Genomic DNA, 17500 nt, shown 5'->3' with positions numbered 1-17500 from the left:
AGTGGAGGGAGACAATGACCTCTTTCTTCCTGGATGCAAAACCTTTGGTAATGAGATGTGCCACATACAAGGACTTTCTGACCACAGTGGCATTGTGGTGGTCAAAAGAGAGGTTGCTGTCAGCCTGTGTTCCCAGATCTCTTATAACGCCTTCTGTGTTCAGTGGACTACCATTAATGTGGCAATTCATGGGAACCAAGTTTTTTCCATATCAATGCAAATGCACTATATACGCATGACCTGGTGTGTTGTAAAACAGTATGGTAATTATTTGCTTTTCTTGTACCCTGTATATAGATTCTATCTTGTGTTATCACAGCATACACATTGCCTTATCAATCCAATCACTCATCCATTCAAAACTCCAAATTCTGCAATTTTTGCTTATTTATTTAACTATATATATATATATATATATATATATATATATATATATATATATATATATATATATATATATATATATATATATATATATTCAATGTTATGGGTTTTAGATGTTATGAGTTTAAGATGTTTTGAAGGGGAACTATACAGATTTTATATATATAAGCTTCTGTGTTTGGCCATACCTTACTTGGGCAAAAAGTAAGTTTCTTTGTTCACCAGTGAGAGTGGGGAGCTCTGAACAGCCTACCTGCCCATAGAGGAGTGGTTTCTGCCCAGAAACTATACTTTTATTAGCCATTTTGGGCTAATTTCTATCTCTTTAATCTTTCTGATATAAAAACCACATTTGCATGGTTTTGCATGCTGGGCAGCGCTGGTTAGCCAGGATTAAACTATTCCCGACTCCAAGAAGTCTACTCTTTAGTTTTTCCCTTGGAACTAGACAAACCTTCAACTTTAGCTCTCAAACTATTCATTTTACAGCCCAGCACTTGCTTAAAACTCATAACAAGCACTAAATACCCCTAGCACTAGCCCCCCCCTTATACTGTCCAGAAGGACAAGGCTCTCTATTCGCCCCCACCCGTCAATCAGAAAAACAGCTCACTCTACTTATTCAGGCATGTCCAAAAGGGCAGTTTCTGGTGTACTCTCCAGTCCAACTGGTGAATCTGGTTATCTTGAGGCCTCATGTACACAGACAACCCTCTCCTCCTACCACTAAACACTAATATATGCGAGAGATGCAATTATACAGCCAGACTGGAGGCAAAGCTCTCTCAACCCCAGACTGTAACTGACTGTGAAGAGGAGAAGGGTAATACTAACAACACACCACCAGTCTCACATAGACCTAATAAACCAACACAGGCAAATAACACACATAAATACACGAAGGAGGCTCTAAATAAAAATCTGCAAAAGCAACAGAGACCTCCAAAGCAGACATCCAAGCAACCTCGACAGCCCATCACCAACCATGAAACACATACTTCACATAATCAGTGTGCCATGCAATCACAGCCCTTAAGGCAAAATAGCTTACCCAACACACTAGTGATAGGTGACTCTATAGTCAGGCACACTGATGTCCCACTAACTAGGCTGGACAAGGAGAAGGTTACAGTTAGCTGCTTGTCGGGCGCCAGGGTCTGCCACATAACACAAGCACTCAGGTCATGCCAGAACAAGTACAAATATGACTCTGTTATTGTACATGTTGGTGTGAATGACCTGAGACGTACCTCCCTGGACTACATGAAAAGAGACATGGAAGAGCTCTCTGAACATGTAGCCCAGGCAGGTATGACCCTGACCCAGAGTAGCATCCTACCCTCACCAAGAATGATGCCACAGTATAAAGAAAAAAATGGTCAAGTTCAACAAGTTTCTGGTGTCATTCAAAGGGGATCCAGTGTCTGTCTGTCTGGGATGACATGCTCGACAAGCCACGTTGCTTCGCAAGAGATGGCTTGCACCTGTCACCCTTAGGCATTCGAATACTGGCAAAGGCTCTTGCCACCCCCATAGTGCCTTTTTTAGGCAAGGCTCAAAAGACAAACCCTCCACTTTAAATAGCACAAGTAACCAAAAACTAAGGGTAATGCTACTCAATGCCAAAAGTCTAAACCTTAAAATACACACACTTGAGGCACTCCTCAGTATGAAGAACATCGATATCTGTGCAGTAACAGAAACCTGGTTTAAGGTTCCAGAGAGCACCCAGCACTACCAGGCTATAACTCATGCCATACCTTTTGGCCACAGAACCCTGACTGAAATACAAAAGGCGGGGGTGTATCCATATTCATCAAAGATACTCACACCTCCAGGTTAGTGGCACAGTATGATGCATCAGAGATCATCCAAGTGCAACTAAAAACAGGAAAAACTGCAATCCGAATTGTAGCTTGCTGCAGATCACCCACCGCAGCAGGACCCCCATTCCACATTTCTGGAGACACTGGGGAATATGAAGGTCCTACCAAACACCTAATACTGGGTGATTTCAACTACCCAAACATTAACTGTGAGAACTACTCAAGTAGTAACTCCCTTGCCCAATGCTTCCTAGAATTTATAAACTCGAACACCCTGGATCAACTGGTCAACACCCCCACCAGAGGGAACAACATATTGGACCTGGTCATCACCAACATGGGCTACCAGTGTTTCATACCTGACATCAATCCTTCGCTGGTTAGATCAGACCATAGACTAATCACTCTGGATATTCACATCCCGCCCCCAACCCCAGTCAAGGAAACCACCATGAAAAACTTTTCAAAAGCAAACTTCATGTTGCTTAAGATCGAGGTGGAAAAGTTCACAGCCCCCTTGCCAATGGACAATGCTGTCCAAGCTGCTGAACCCTATACAAAGGTACTCTATGATCATTTGCAGGAATGAATGGAATATACTATCCCAAGTAAAACCAAGACTCACTCCTCCAAGAAAAGGAAGCCAGTCTGGTGGACCCCTGCCATAAACAGGCTCTACAATAGAAGGAGGAAACTAGTACAGATAAGAGCAAAATCCCTAGAAGGAAAGACATCCCTGATCAGTATCAGCAAGAAACTACGATCCCTCATTAAATCATCCAAGGCTAGCTTCAAAAGAAAAATTGGCAAGGACTCCAAAAATAACCACAAAGCATTCTTTAGTTTTGCCAAGAACCTAAGTAGAAACTCTCAGATCTGCTCTGAGTTGGTGCAGAATGGCGCAAAATACACTGAACTGACTGAAATTGCCAACATTTTGGCAGACAGGTTCAGTGCAAACTTCACACCCCTCTCACCCCCTAAAGGGCCCTTAACCATACCAGAAGAATGTAAGGCCCCGGCAATCACCGACACAGGTTAAAACAGCCCTATTCAAAGCCAAAAACACAGCCTCAATGAGACCGGATGGTGTCCCAGGCTGTGTCTTACAAGAGCTCCAAAATGAACTAAGCCCTTACCTAAACACACTGTTCAAACTCAGCCTCTCTATAGGATACATACCCACAGAGTGGTGCACAGCAACAGTTATCCCACTCCACAAAGGTGGCATCACAAAAGACCCCGGGAACTATCGCCCTATAAGCCTGACTAGCCTGGTCTGCAAGGCTATGGAGCGCATCATCATGGAACTCATTAACAGAGACATTGGGAACCTCCAAACTTTGGACACCACCCAGTTTGGCTTTGTTAAGGGAAGATCATGCCTCCTAAACCTGGTGAACTTCTTTGAGACAGTTACCAAGGCATTAGATGAGGGTAAGGAGGTCCACACAGCCTACCTAGACTTCACAAAGGCTTTCAACACCATTCCCCATTCTGGTATTTTAGACAAACTCACCAACTTGAACATTAACCCCTACATCATGAGATGGGTTGCAAATTGGCTCCTAGACAGAACCCACATGGTGAGAGTTGCAGGTTCTAGGTCTGACTCTAAACCGGTTAAAAATGGCGTCCCCCAGGACTTAGTCCTAGGACCCCTCCTGTTCGGTATATACTTCTCAGAGGTACAGGCAAGCACAGGAGGACTTTGGCTGATCAAGTTCACAGATGACTGCAAACTAGGGGCCATAATTGATTCTCCTGCTGATACTGACACCCTCCAGAAGGGTCCCACTGAGACGGATATTTGGTGTCAAAATCATGCCCTCAAGCTGAATGCGAAAAAGTGCATAGTCATCCCCTTTGGAAAAATCAAAGTACCCGTGAACTACCACATAGGTGGTAGTTCCCTAAATACAGAAATAGTAATAAGGGATCTGGGGACCCAAGTAGATAGCAATCTGCCCTTTGATAATCATATTGCTTCACATCCAGAACAAAGGAGGTTATTGTGCCTCTCTACTCATCACTTATTAGACCCATTATAGAATACAACACCCCATTTGAAATGTACCTAACAAGACACCTGCAACAGCTGGAAAGATCACAAAAGTACCTCAACAAGAGGATTACTGGCCTCAAACAGATGACCTATGCAGCCCGACTAAAGAAAGTCCAGCTGTACTCAGTTGTATGCCGCTTACTCAGAGGTGATCTCTACTTGACATATAAGGCCATGTCCAACCCAGAACTGATGGATATGCTCCACCTAAAAAAAACAAATCCCTGAGAGCCACACACTCTAGGGATATAAACCTTATACAACGATAAATAGGATGTACTGGAGGGATATATTCCTGACCCAGAGATTTCCCATGTTTTGGAACAAGATTCCAATATACATCAGGCAGAGCCCCTCACTAGAACTCTTCAAGAGAAACATTGACAGGTGGATGGGAAACAGAAAATTTACCCCGGGGATCACTGCAGTGGCTCTGCTGGACAGAGGTGCAGGTAACTAATGGCTCTGCTGGTCAGAGACACGGGTAACTAATCTAAGGGGGTGGCAAAAGCCAACACACTCTGACTAGGCTTATAAATACCCTTGGGCAGATAGCCTAGTACTTACCTATGAACCTATCTGCTATATTGCTAGTCTCGAGACCAGCTGTTCATAACTTCTTGGTTTCTGTAAGGTCCAAACAGCATTTTAACATGATACTTAATGTGTAGATTTTCAGTGGTTTATGCTGGAGCATACTCAGTAATCCAATAAAACTGTTTGTGGGTTAGATGATGTAAAGTTATACTACCAGGGTTACAGTAAACTAGCATAACTAAACATAGGCATTTATGCATGATCACTGATCCGATTATTAGTATATGTATATTTATATATATATATATTTTTTGCAGCTCAATGAAGATTTTGCAAGTGAAAATATGACGCATCATTTACAAAGGTATAAACGTGCAGCAGGTATGAAACAACTCAAATTTTTTCCACACTAACATAATCTATATTGGATGAATTTGTGGTAGTGTAATGGACAGTAAACTTGTTTGAGTTACAATGGTAGATCTGAAGAAAAAACAATTCACTTGTTCTCTCTTATGCCTTTGAGAAAGTAAATAATCCCTATGGAAGTAAGAACAGCTTGAGTCGCACTGTGACCCACCTTACAATGCCAACAGTTACCTCAGCACATTATCTTTCTCTTCTGTTATCTTCAAGTAACCTCTCTACTAATTTTATCTTACCCATCTCCTATCATTTACCTAATTCCCCTCTATTCTTATTCCATTACATTTAGTCCCCTTCTGAACATACTTACATCTCTTTATTCTTCATTACTAACAGCAGCCTTCCTTTTTACAAACTATCATTCCCCTAACAGGACACTTTCCTTGCACACTATTATTATTATGTTTCTTACTCTATTTATATGTCTTTATTTACATATTTGATAAAGCTGCATTTATATTACTCCCTGTAGCCCTGTTTACACTAAACGCCTCTGTATAATAGATGTACATAATAATGTTTTATATTTGTAATGTATGCATATATACTATTGCATCTTATTATTGTAGCTTACTAACTATTGTGATTTATTGACTTGTACTCTGGAGCTTTTCTCCCCAGGCCTTCCCTGAAAAGGGCTTTTGCTCAGTTGGACTATCCCGGTTATGAAATGTCAAATAAATAAAATAAATAATATATAAAATATCATGTTCAGGTATGGGTATGCTTTGACCATCAGAGCAAAGCCTGAGAGACCAAACAAAGCCAGTCTTGGCTAAACATGCATTACTCACATCCATGTTTTTATACAATGTACAGTTTGGAATATTTTTACTTCTTAAGTGTGTGTATTTTGTGATTGTACTGCTTTTTTCTTCTACATTTTTCTTTTTAGATAAAATACTTATTTAATACTATTTGTTAGCATATTTTATGGATGTTGAAACTGATTTGTTGCCGAGACTTTCTGTTTATTCATTTTGATATATTTCATTTGTATTTTTAAATGAAGAAATATTTTCTATTATATTTTTGTTTTTCTGAATTTCTGCATGCTGCCAGTTTGGTTTCTGCACCATTTACGACCTGTAGCTATGTGGCTGTATTCATTAAACATTTTTTATGCAATTTAAGAACAACAAACTACAAATTTACTAATACATTTTAGGGGGTAGAAGCCCTTTCTCCAAATAGAATATAGTTCCAGCTTATCCTGTTAAATGTTCTTAGGCTCAAGTGGTTGTTTTATTAAATGATATTTGCTGATACACTTTTAGACCATACTTCATTTAGACTTTTGAACTGATTATCTTGCTTTAGAGTCATGGACTACAACTAAATGCCAAGAAATGCATAACAGTATACTTTGGGAAGTCATTCATCCCCTGGTAGCTATCATATAGACAACATACTGCTATTAGCTGATCCAGTAGTCAGGGACTTGAGGACACACATAGACACTAATCTAGACTTTGACTATCATGTGTCTACAGTAGTGATGAAATCATTCTGTGTTGTGCAAATTATAAACACAGGTATGGCATCTAGGTCCAAGGAAGTCATTGTTCCTCTGTATTCAGCATTTATCAGACCTATCCTTGAGTACAATTCACCCTTTGGTATGTACTTAACCAGGTGTATACAACAGTTGGAACATCCACAGAGGTTTCTCACTATAAGAATACAAGGAGGAAGTAACATATCCTGTGAAGACTGCCTCAAGTCCCTATCCCTGTATTCTCTCTCCTACAGGCTGTTCAGGAAAGATCTATGCCTGGCATACAAGGTGTGATGATGTGAGGTATTGCCAGCTGTACCAGGATAAGTAAAGCAATGCATATGTGGCATATGCCAATGTGACTGGCTGAAGTTTTGTAAATAATCGTATGTCATTTGACTGTCACATTGATTTTTACAGATGTTTGTAATAAAAATGTTTTTGTAAAAGTTGCTTATGTTAAAATTGCTGCAGCAGAATCTTAACAGAGTTCTGAATGTGTATTGTGCTAGAGTCAGGTGACTAGATGTGATATAATTATATAACCAGCTGAAGACAGAACTCTGGCAGCAGCAGTTTGTTGTTTGTTTTTTTTTTTTTTGTTTGTTTTTTTGGAACCTGATATAAAAGATCTATGTTAGTTTTCACAGTTCACTTGTTCATTTGTTAGTTGTACAGTTCAGTTAGCATGTAGTATCTCACCTTGCCTTGTGGAAGTAAGCATCTCAGCAGTACATCTTGCCTTGTGATGCTAAGTGAGTTAACAAGTAGTTTCTTTTTAGTTCAGTTAGGAAAAGTACAGTGAGATTAGTTTAGCATTATTTCTTTTCTTTTTCTACATCTGTGAGATTCTATTCAACTGTGTTATTTTTATATTTCCTGTGACTGAAAACTCGGATGTTTATTGTTACTAAATATTAAGTATTCTCCTGTTTTTTTTTTTTTTTTGTATTTTATTCATCATCATCATTATCATCCCCTTTTTCCCATTTACATTGGGTCGGGGTATCATATTAACTGTTGCCAACTCTCTCGATTCAGTGCCACTCTCCTGCCTTCTTCAACACTCATGCCTGACTGTCGCAGATCTTCTTTCACACAATCCATCCACCTCTTTGCTGGACACCCTCGCTTCCTCATTTAATACTATTTGTTAGCATATTTTATGGATGTTGAAACTGATTTGTTGCCGAGGCTTTCTGTTTATTCATTTTGATATATTTCATTTGTATTTTTAAATGAAGAAATATTTTCTATTAGATTTTTGTTTTTCTGAGTTTCTGCATGCTGCCAGTTTGGTTTCTGCACCATTTGCGACCTGTAGCTATGTGGCTGTATTCATTAAACATTTTTTATGCAATTTAAGAACAACAAACTACAAATTTACTAATACATTTTAGGGGGTAGAAGCCCTTTCTCCAAATAGAATATAGTTCCAGCTTATCCTGTTAAATGTTCTTAGGCTCAAGTGGTTGTTTTATTAAATGATATTTGCTGATACACTTTTAGACCATACTTCATTTAGACTTTTGAACTGATTATCTTGCTTTGGAGTCATGGACTACAACTAAATGCCAATAAATGCATAACAGTATACTTCGGGAAGTCATTCATCCCCTGGTAGCTATCATATAGACAACATACTGCTATTAGCTGATCCAGTAGTCAGGGACTTGAGGACACACATTAACAATAATCTAGCCTTTGACTATCATGTGTCTACAGTAGTGATGAAATCATTCTGTGTTGTGCAAATTATAAACACAGGTATGGCATCTAGGTCCAAGGAAGTCATTGTTCCTCTGTATTCAGCATTTATCAGACCTATCCTTGAATACAATTCACCCTTTGGTATGTACTTTATATTGGTATTGTATTTTATTATCCGTTATTAAACATTTTATACCTTTTTATTGTGGCTGGTCTTTTAGTGAATATTTGTGCTTATTTTAGTGACACTGTGGCCACTTTGATAAGCCTTACTGCTTTGGTCACACTCTACCATTCATATCAGTATTAATTTGACACAGTACAATTAGTTACCTTTTGTAAGAGACTTAAGAGTATCTGGCTGATGGCAGCAATCTACTTTGCAGTCTGGAGATAAGGGACATAGCTAGTGAATCTCTATCAGCCTTTCCCAGGTAGGTGTGTGTGTGTGTGTGTGTGTGTGTGTGTGTGTGTGTGTGTGTGTGTGTGTGTGTGTGTGTGTGTGTGTGTGTGTGTGTGTGTGTGTGTGTGTGTGTGTGTGTATGTGTGTGTGTGTGTGTGTGTGTGTGTGTGTGTGTGTGTGTGTGTGTGTGTGTGTGTGTGTGTGTGTGTGTGTGTATGTGTGTGTGTGAAATCAGATATTCAAGTGTGTGTGTCAGATACTTGGAACTGAGACACAGTGCTCTAAGGTGGGTCTTGTATGGGATCTGGAGAGACAGAGAGTGCAGTCCCAGTGGAGCATGTTCCCTGTGTGCTCTTGGGAGTAAATTGTGTTTGATACAGAGAGCTGTATTTCACAAACTGTGTAACTCTGATCCTGTATTTTATGACTGCCTCTCACCAGTGGTGAAGATTGGGTCTCCTTGATTACTGGCCCCAGGGTAAAGTTGGGTCATCACACAGGGCATTGTCAGACCTCAATCTGATGGACCGCCTGCATACCTGCATATCTGCAAAACAAACAGAATTACCTGTTCTAAAGACTTAAACCTTGCCTGTGATGTGAATAGGCCTGCTGAGGGACAAGTAGATATCGCAGAGACTACCCCTTCTCTGGAACTAGCTCCCCATCCATGTGAAACAAAGTTCCTCCTTAACCCAATTTAAATGTAACTTGGACAATTGAATCAGGAACAGGAAATTCATCCCTGGTTTAGCATCTATGTCTGTAATGGACACAGGCAGTCTGTAAATGGTTCATCTCCCATGGCCCTGCTTACATTTATGAAGTGTACCAGAACTTAGAGATTTGGGATGCATGGCTAGGCTTAAAAAGACCCTTGTGGTCATTAGCCTAGTAAACACCTAAGACATTATAATGAAAATATAAATATTTGAAATAAAACAAAGTTACTATTTTTTTATTGTTAATGCCTTTATATGCTTGTTTTAATTTTTCACTATGCTTTAAGCAGTCTCCAAGAATGAGTTTGTTTCTGTGCATGGGTTTACCTTTTTGTAGACACTTACACTTGCACAGTATAGCTATTGAATGCAATTAATGCCACATAGTTATGAAAGTTTTATTTTGGCAGCATATGTGTTTCAGGAGAAGATGCTTATGTTTTACATTTTCTTTCTTTCTTTTTTATCACACCAAGGAGAGAATTCATGCATATGGGTGGAATTCCAAAAAGTCTTATACTGAGCTACTCTGAAGCCTTTTGGAGTAATTAAAGGGGCAAAGTTAACAAATAGTATTAATGAGTGATCTTCAAAGGAATAATAAAATTGACAAAGCAGATATTATGAACAATGCATGCTGGCTTTGCTTACATTATAGTTATGACTAGGCATACACAAGTGAAAATTCCAAAAAGTTTTGCACTATTTTATTCCAAAGTTTTTTGAGTAATTAAAGGAGCAATGTAATAAGCATGCTCATGTGATATGTGCACAAATGGTAAGATGGCTAAGGTAGATTTTTAACCAAAGCACTACTGCCATTTCTGTTAGCTTTGTTTACATAATATTTACATGCACACATGAACACACACACACACACACACACACACACACACACACACACACACACACACACACACACACACACACACACATAGTTGTAACTCAAAAAGTTGCGTATTCGTTTTGTTGGAATGTTTTTCAGGTGGAAAAAGAGAGAATGAACACATGAATAAATGCTCATTTGTGTGAATCCCATAAGAATGAATTTAGTTTTATATAGTGCAATTAAGTAGTGTTGAGGGAATTGTGCAGGAAAATCAATGTTTGAATGAAAAGTAGTGATTGTGAAGATGTGCAAGAATATGTCATAGTAGCTGGTGTGAATGTGAAAGTGTTCACTGGTTGGGTTAGGGTAAGGGTCAGCATGCTTGGTGTTGTGTATGTTCTGCATTCTTTGGTCTTGCGTAGTGGTAATATATGTAAATGGGTATTTATTAACCTAAAGTGCAGGCTAGGGGCAGGGGCACCCCATTACACACATGGTAACCCTAATCCTAACCACCATACCCCTGATCCTAACTCTAACTCTGATAATAACCTTAACCGTACAAATTATATTACAAGCACAATTTCCCTAACAATACCACTATAGAAATAATACTTGATCAATTTTGTAGCTAAAGTTTACTGATATAAGGATTTTTAGTAGAAGAGAAATATTTAATAGTTTGTGATTTGTTTTTAGTGGTATTCAGTGGTTTGTGATTCTCTCTCTCTTTTTTTTTGTTACTGTTGCTCTACCATTTGTGAGTCACTATTTTGAGTTTTCAGCTTTTCATAATTGAATCATATGTATTTGTGTATATTTATGCAAGAGACAACCTACTCTGAACATCATAGTGAATCACTTTTCTACACAGCCGTACAGATAATTAACTACAATATATTAAAACAGATATCCAACACCGCTGAGAAATAAATGACACTGAGCACTGAAGAAACGAAAAATGTCAGACAATAATAAAACCAGCTCAGTGACAACCTCTGGCAGTTAGAAGTATTTACCATAAAGTGTCTCTTCAGACCGAAAACCAAAGTCATAAATCCATATAAAGGAGAAACAATAGATGAATCCTTGGATGAAACAAATGTCCTTTATTCGACAAGTATAACAGGTAAGCGCTTTCACCGAAATGGCTTCTTCAGACCTCTATGATGTTACACTGCTATATACTGGCTCTATTTATACATGAAGCAATAAACCTGCTCAACCATAATTACTTAATTATCAATTAACAAGATAAAAAGATATACAAACTATACATTTTAAAACCTCAGAATGCATGGTCTAAAAACTATAAGAGCAATCACTATAAATGAGCAAAAGGATAAGAATATAAAATACATAACTTTTAAGTACATTCATAAAAACATAAATATATATTTACTTATAAGTCAGCCTCCTATTTTTGAGTGCTGGCTTAATAGGTATCTTTTCATTAAGGCCAGCAAATAACTGTGCTTGGAGTCTAATTATCCATTCCGTTTCATTCCTTTCAGTGAAATTCCTAACATCACCACCTCGTACATTAGGTCTATTAATATATATTACCATAAACTTGAATGTATGTGAGACATCTGTAGCTAAAGTATGTTTAGATTTATACCAGATTTGATCCGTATCTGGTACAGATGCTCTCTAACCCTGTCTCTGAGTCTCCTATCAGTTTTTCCAACATAGGGCACATGGCAAGGTAAACAACATGTTCAGTGTTACAATCAACTGTGACATCAAATTTATGTACTTGCAAAGTTATGGGATGAACGAAGTGTGTCGAATCAGAAATAGTAGTTTTTACCCTGTTCAAGCTGATTTGTGTCATGGAACCAGGCTGTGACATAGTTGTAATTTTTGTTCTTTTATTTCTGATTCGACACACTTCGTACATTCCATAACTTTGCAAGTACATAAATTTGATGTCACAGCTTTTTGTAACACCGAACATGTTGTTTTCCTTGCCATGTGCTCTTCCTGTTCTGTGTTCTATGTTGGAAAAACTGATAGGAGACTCAGAGACAGGGTTAGAGAGCATCTGTACCAGATACGGATCAAATGTGGTATTAATGCACTATCTAAACATACTTTAGCTACAGATGTCTCACATACATTCAAGTTTATGGTAATATATATTAATAGACCTAATGTATGAGGTGGTGATGTTAGGAATTTCACTGAAAGGAATGAAACGGAATGGATAATTAGACTCCAAGCACAGTTATTTGCTGGCCTTAATGAAAAGATACCTATTAAGCCAGCACTCAAAAATAGGAGTCTGACTTATAAGTAAATATATATTTATGTTTTTATGAATGTACTTAAAAGTTATGTATTTTATATTCTTATCCTTTTGCTCATTTATAGTGATTGCTCTTATAGTTTTTAGACCATGCATTCTGAGGTTTTAAAATGTATAGTTTGTATATCTCTTTATCTTGTTAATTGATAATTAAGTAATTATGGTTGAGCAGGTTTATTGCTTCATGTATAAATAGAGCCAGTATATAGCAGTGTAACATCATAGAGGTCCGAAGAAGCCATTTTGGTGAAAGCGCTTACCTGTTATACTTGTCGAATAAAGGAAATTTGTTTTATCCAAGGATTCATCTATTGTTTCTCCTTTATATGGATTTATGACTTTGGTTTTCCGTCTGAAGAGGCACTTTATGGTAAATACTTCTAACTGCCAGAGGTTGTCACTGAGCTGGTTTTATTATTGTTTAACTACAATATATGTTCAACTGGAAAGCAGTATATTATCATGGACAGTGTTGATAGCAAAAAGCTGCTTTCTGTGTTGAGAAGATAACATAGCTATAAAAACACATATATGGTTCATAGGTTCATAGGTTGGTACTAGGCTATCGGCCCTAGGGCCTATACAAGCCTAGCCATAACAATTCCCTGGATATTTCTTCTCACAATATTTACTTCTCTGGACCACTGTCTAGCACGGTGACTGGCTTGATCCCTGGGGTGAATTTCCCATCTCCCACCCAATCATCAAGGTTCCTTTTGAAGAGGACCAAGGAGGCACTCTGCTTGACATGTATGGGCAGTCTATTCCAGAGCATGGGGAGTCTCTGGGTCAGGGTCCTATCCCTCCAGCATGTTTTGTTCATTGTGATGACAAAGTTTAGATCCCTGGAGCGTGTGGCTCTGAGGGATTGGGATTTCTTTAAGTGTAGCATGTCCAATAGCTAAGGGTTTGGCATGGCCTTGTATGTTAAGCAGAGATTGCCTCTGAGTAGACGATATGCTACAGAGTATAGCTGGAGTTTTTTTAGATGGTCAGCATATGGCATCTGCTTTAGGCCTGTGATTCCTTTAATGAGGTATTTCTGTGGCCTTTCCAGCTGTTGTAGATGTCTTATGAGGTACACACCAAACGGGGCATTATACTCTATAATGGGTCTAATGAGGGATGAGTACAGACCTCCTTTTTTCTGGAGGAAAAGCCCTTAGTGATGAGATGTGCCACATAGAAGGATTTCCTGACTGTTGTGGCGATCTGGTTATTGAAAGTGAGACCACTGTCCACCTGTGTCCCTAAGTCTCTCATCACACTTTCAATGTTTAGTGTACTGCCACCTATGTGGTAATTCATGGGTACATGTTTTTTTTCCAAAGGGGATAACTATACATTTCTTTGCGTTAAGCTTGAGCCCATGGCTCTGCCAACAGGCATCTGTTTCTGTAAGGCCCTTTTGTAGAATATCCACATCATTTGGGGATACAATAATAGCTCCCAGTTTGCCGCCATCTGCGAACTTTGTTAGCCATAGTCCCTTAGTGTTGGCCTGTACTTCAGAGAAATAGATGCCAAACAAGTGTGGTTCCAGGACTGAACCCTGAGGTTCACCACTTGTCACTTGTCTGGAGCTGGATTTGGAGTCAGCTACTTTTACAGTCTGGGATCTGTCAGTAAGCCAGCTGGCAACCCATCAAGTAATGTAGGGATTTATGCCCAGCTTAGTAAGTTTATCTATGATTCCAGAGTGGGGGATGGTGTCGAAGCCCTTGGCGAGGTCCAGATAGGCTGTGTGGACCGCCTTACCCTCGTCCACAGCTCTGGAGACTGATTTGAAGAAGTCAATCAGATTCAGGAGACAAGATCGTTCCTTCACAAACCTAAACTGGGTGGGGTCCAGTGTTTGAAGGTTGCCAATGTCTTTGTTTATAAGTTCCATGACAATGAGTTCCATGCCCTTGCAGATCAGGCTTGTCAGACTGATGGGATGGTAGTTCCCAGGATCCAAGGCGGATCCCCCCTTGTGGAGTGGGATAACTGTAGCTGTGCACCACTCAGTGGGAACGAAGCCTGAGGTGAGACTATGATTAAACATGACACTTCGGTGAGGTGCCAGTTCATTTTGTAGTTCATGTAGTACACAGCCTGGGATGTCATCTTGTCCCATGGATGCTGTATTCTTAGCTTTGGAGAGTGCGGTTTCTACCTGTATGGCCGTGATTACCAGAATTTGGCAATCTTATGGTATTGAGAAGGGCCCTTAAGGGGGTGAGAGAGGGGGTGAAGTTGGCACTAAATCGATCTGCCAGGATATTGGCAATATCCTTGGGATCAGTATATTTAATGCCATTCTGTTGTAGCTCAGAGCAGATCTGAGCATTGCCATTTAGATTATTGACATAACTATAGAATGCCGTGTGGTTGTCTTTGGAATCTTTGGCAATTTTATTTTTGTAACTAGCTTTTGAGGATTTTATGAGTGATCTCAGCTTCTTACTGAGGCTAGTGAGGGAATTTTTTGCATCCTGGGATTTTCCTCTTTTCTGCAACAGTTTCTTCCTTCTATTGTATAGTTTGTTTATAGCAGGGGGACCACCAGATTGGCTTCCTTTTTTTGGAGAAGAGCATCTTGGTTCTATTTGGGATGGCACTATTCATGCAGGAGTGGATGTGCTCGTACAGTGCCTTAGTGTAGGATTCTGAAGTTGAACTTTCATATTCTGTCTGCATGGGTGTCATGAAGTTTGTCACTTCTGACTTCAGTAGCATGAAGTTGGCTTTGGAGAGGTTTTTTAAGGAGGTTTCCTTACTGGGGGGGGGTGGGATGTGGATGTCAAGGGCGATTTGCTTATGTTCAGACCTGACCAATGAGGGGGTGACCACTGGTGTGGAGCATCTATCTCCCATGTTGGTAATGACCAGGTCTAGGATATTGGAGCCCCTGGTGGGACAATGGATTAGTTGATACAGGGTGTTGGAATTTATGAATTCCAAGAACTGTTGGGAAAAGGAGTTGGTACCCGAGTAGTTGTCCCAGTTAATGGCAGGGTAGTTGAAATCACCCAGTATTCGGGTGTTTGGTTGTATCTTAATATTTTCCAGTATATTTAGAAAGGTGTAGTGAGAATCTTGGGGCATGGTGGGGGATCTGTAGCAAGCTACAATTTGGATTGCAGTCTTACCTAGTGTTAGTTGCACCTGGAAAATTTCAGATGCTTTGTGTTGGGCAACTAGCCTGGAGGTATGAATATCCTTGGAGAATATGGACACTCCTCCACCTTTAGTGTTTAGTTCTTGGTTTTGTGGCTGGAAAGTGTGGTAAGAGTTGTAGCCTGGTATTGCAGAGATGCTCTCTGGAGCCTTGAACCAGGTTTCAGTTACTGCATAGATATCGATGTTCTCCATTTTTAGGAGTGCCTCAAGACAGTGCCACCTCTAAGCCCTCCACTATATGTAGGAAAATATACAGCAATACCTATGAGTGGTACCCATATAAAACAAATAATGACATTTTGCCATCAACATTAAACATTTCCAAAGTAAGTATCACTAATATAGGTAGATACAGGCTGTGCCTTTCATGCAGAAGTGTTCTTCAAAATCAACATATGGCAGAAGCATACATATACAACTCAGACCAAAAACATGATACAGTCCAGTGGATGTGATATAGCTTTTAAGTGGATGGTATCAGGAAACTACACTGTCTATCAATGTTGATACAATAATCCCATATCTATGCATGCCACAGAATGCTACAGGCTTGTATGACATATACAGACTTGCATGATTGATATATATATATATATATATATATATATATAGATAGATAGATATATGTGTGTGTGTGTGTGTGTGTGTGTGTGTGTATATATATATATATATATATATATATATATATATATATATACACATATATATGTATATATATATATATATATATATATATATATATATATATATATATATATATATATATATATATATATATATATATATATATATATATATATATATATATATATATATGTATATATATAGATATAGGCAATATATTTCGCTCTGCCATGCCATACATCACTAATGGGTGCATGCAATGTTTCAGAATCTTACTGTCTGTTAAATGTGAACGTTTCCAGGGACTGATATTACACATTATCGAGATTCACAACACTTGCTGATCGAGCAGTATGTGTCAAGGTCTGCAAGTCTTTCACAGCAAATCTGCTACAGTGACATAAAGGGATGAAGCTAAGACAATAACCTAGTCCAGGCACCTACTGGACCTGATGATGGAAAGGAATTATGAGGTTATGCTTGCTCATCTCTATGTGATGGGAGGGATAATGACAATATGCTGGAGTGAGACAGGTGGTCTTTCTGGCCATGGACCTTGGTAAAGATGGGAACCATAACTAGATGAATTACCAGGGAAACATTTAAAGAGAGACCATGCCTAATAGATCAAGGTTGCTTTCTGGTTAATGCCTGCACATAGGGGTGGGACTTTCTAATACTGTTTCCAGACATCCTATGCGGGCATCAGTGATAGAGCCCAGGATCATGCTCCACTAGCAGCCAGCTGGTGACCCCAACACAGAGTGGCCAGTCACCTAAATTATGCAGACTAACATGCTGTCAGATAGTGGAGAGCTAAATTATGCAGAATAACATGCTGTCAGATAGTGGAGGGCTTAGAGGTGGCACACACCCACAAAAGAAAGTCAACTCATATAACCACCATAGATATGCAAAAAAACCCCCAAAAAACAGTCTTGTAGAGGAATATGCATATTATGCAAGTCTAACTCACCAGCAAAGTGAGTGTAACTGCAGA

General features: G+C 39.1%; 1 protein-coding gene across 1 annotated transcript in view; it reads left to right on the top strand.

Annotated features, from left to right (window-relative positions):
- The window catches only part of LOC122794947 (uncharacterized serine-rich protein C215.13-like), a 796115-nt gene that overhangs the window by 145719 nt on the left and 632896 nt on the right, over nucleotides 1-17500 (top strand). Inside the window, exon 3 of the mRNA XM_044063540.1 lies at nucleotides 5130-5193. Within this exon, the coding sequence (XP_043919475.1) occupies nucleotides 5130-5193 (64 nt within the window). The remainder of the gene's footprint in view (nucleotides 1-5129; nucleotides 5194-17500) is intronic.

Source organism: Protopterus annectens, chromosome 2.part1 (assembly GCF_019279795.1).
Source record: "Protopterus annectens isolate FY-2018-M chromosome 2.part1, PAN1.0, whole genome shotgun sequence".
NCBI lineage: Eukaryota > Metazoa > Chordata > Ceratodontiformes > Protopteridae > Protopterus > Protopterus annectens.
Note: the sequence above shows the minus strand (reverse complement) of the source record. Positions and strands in the feature narration are given on the sequence as shown.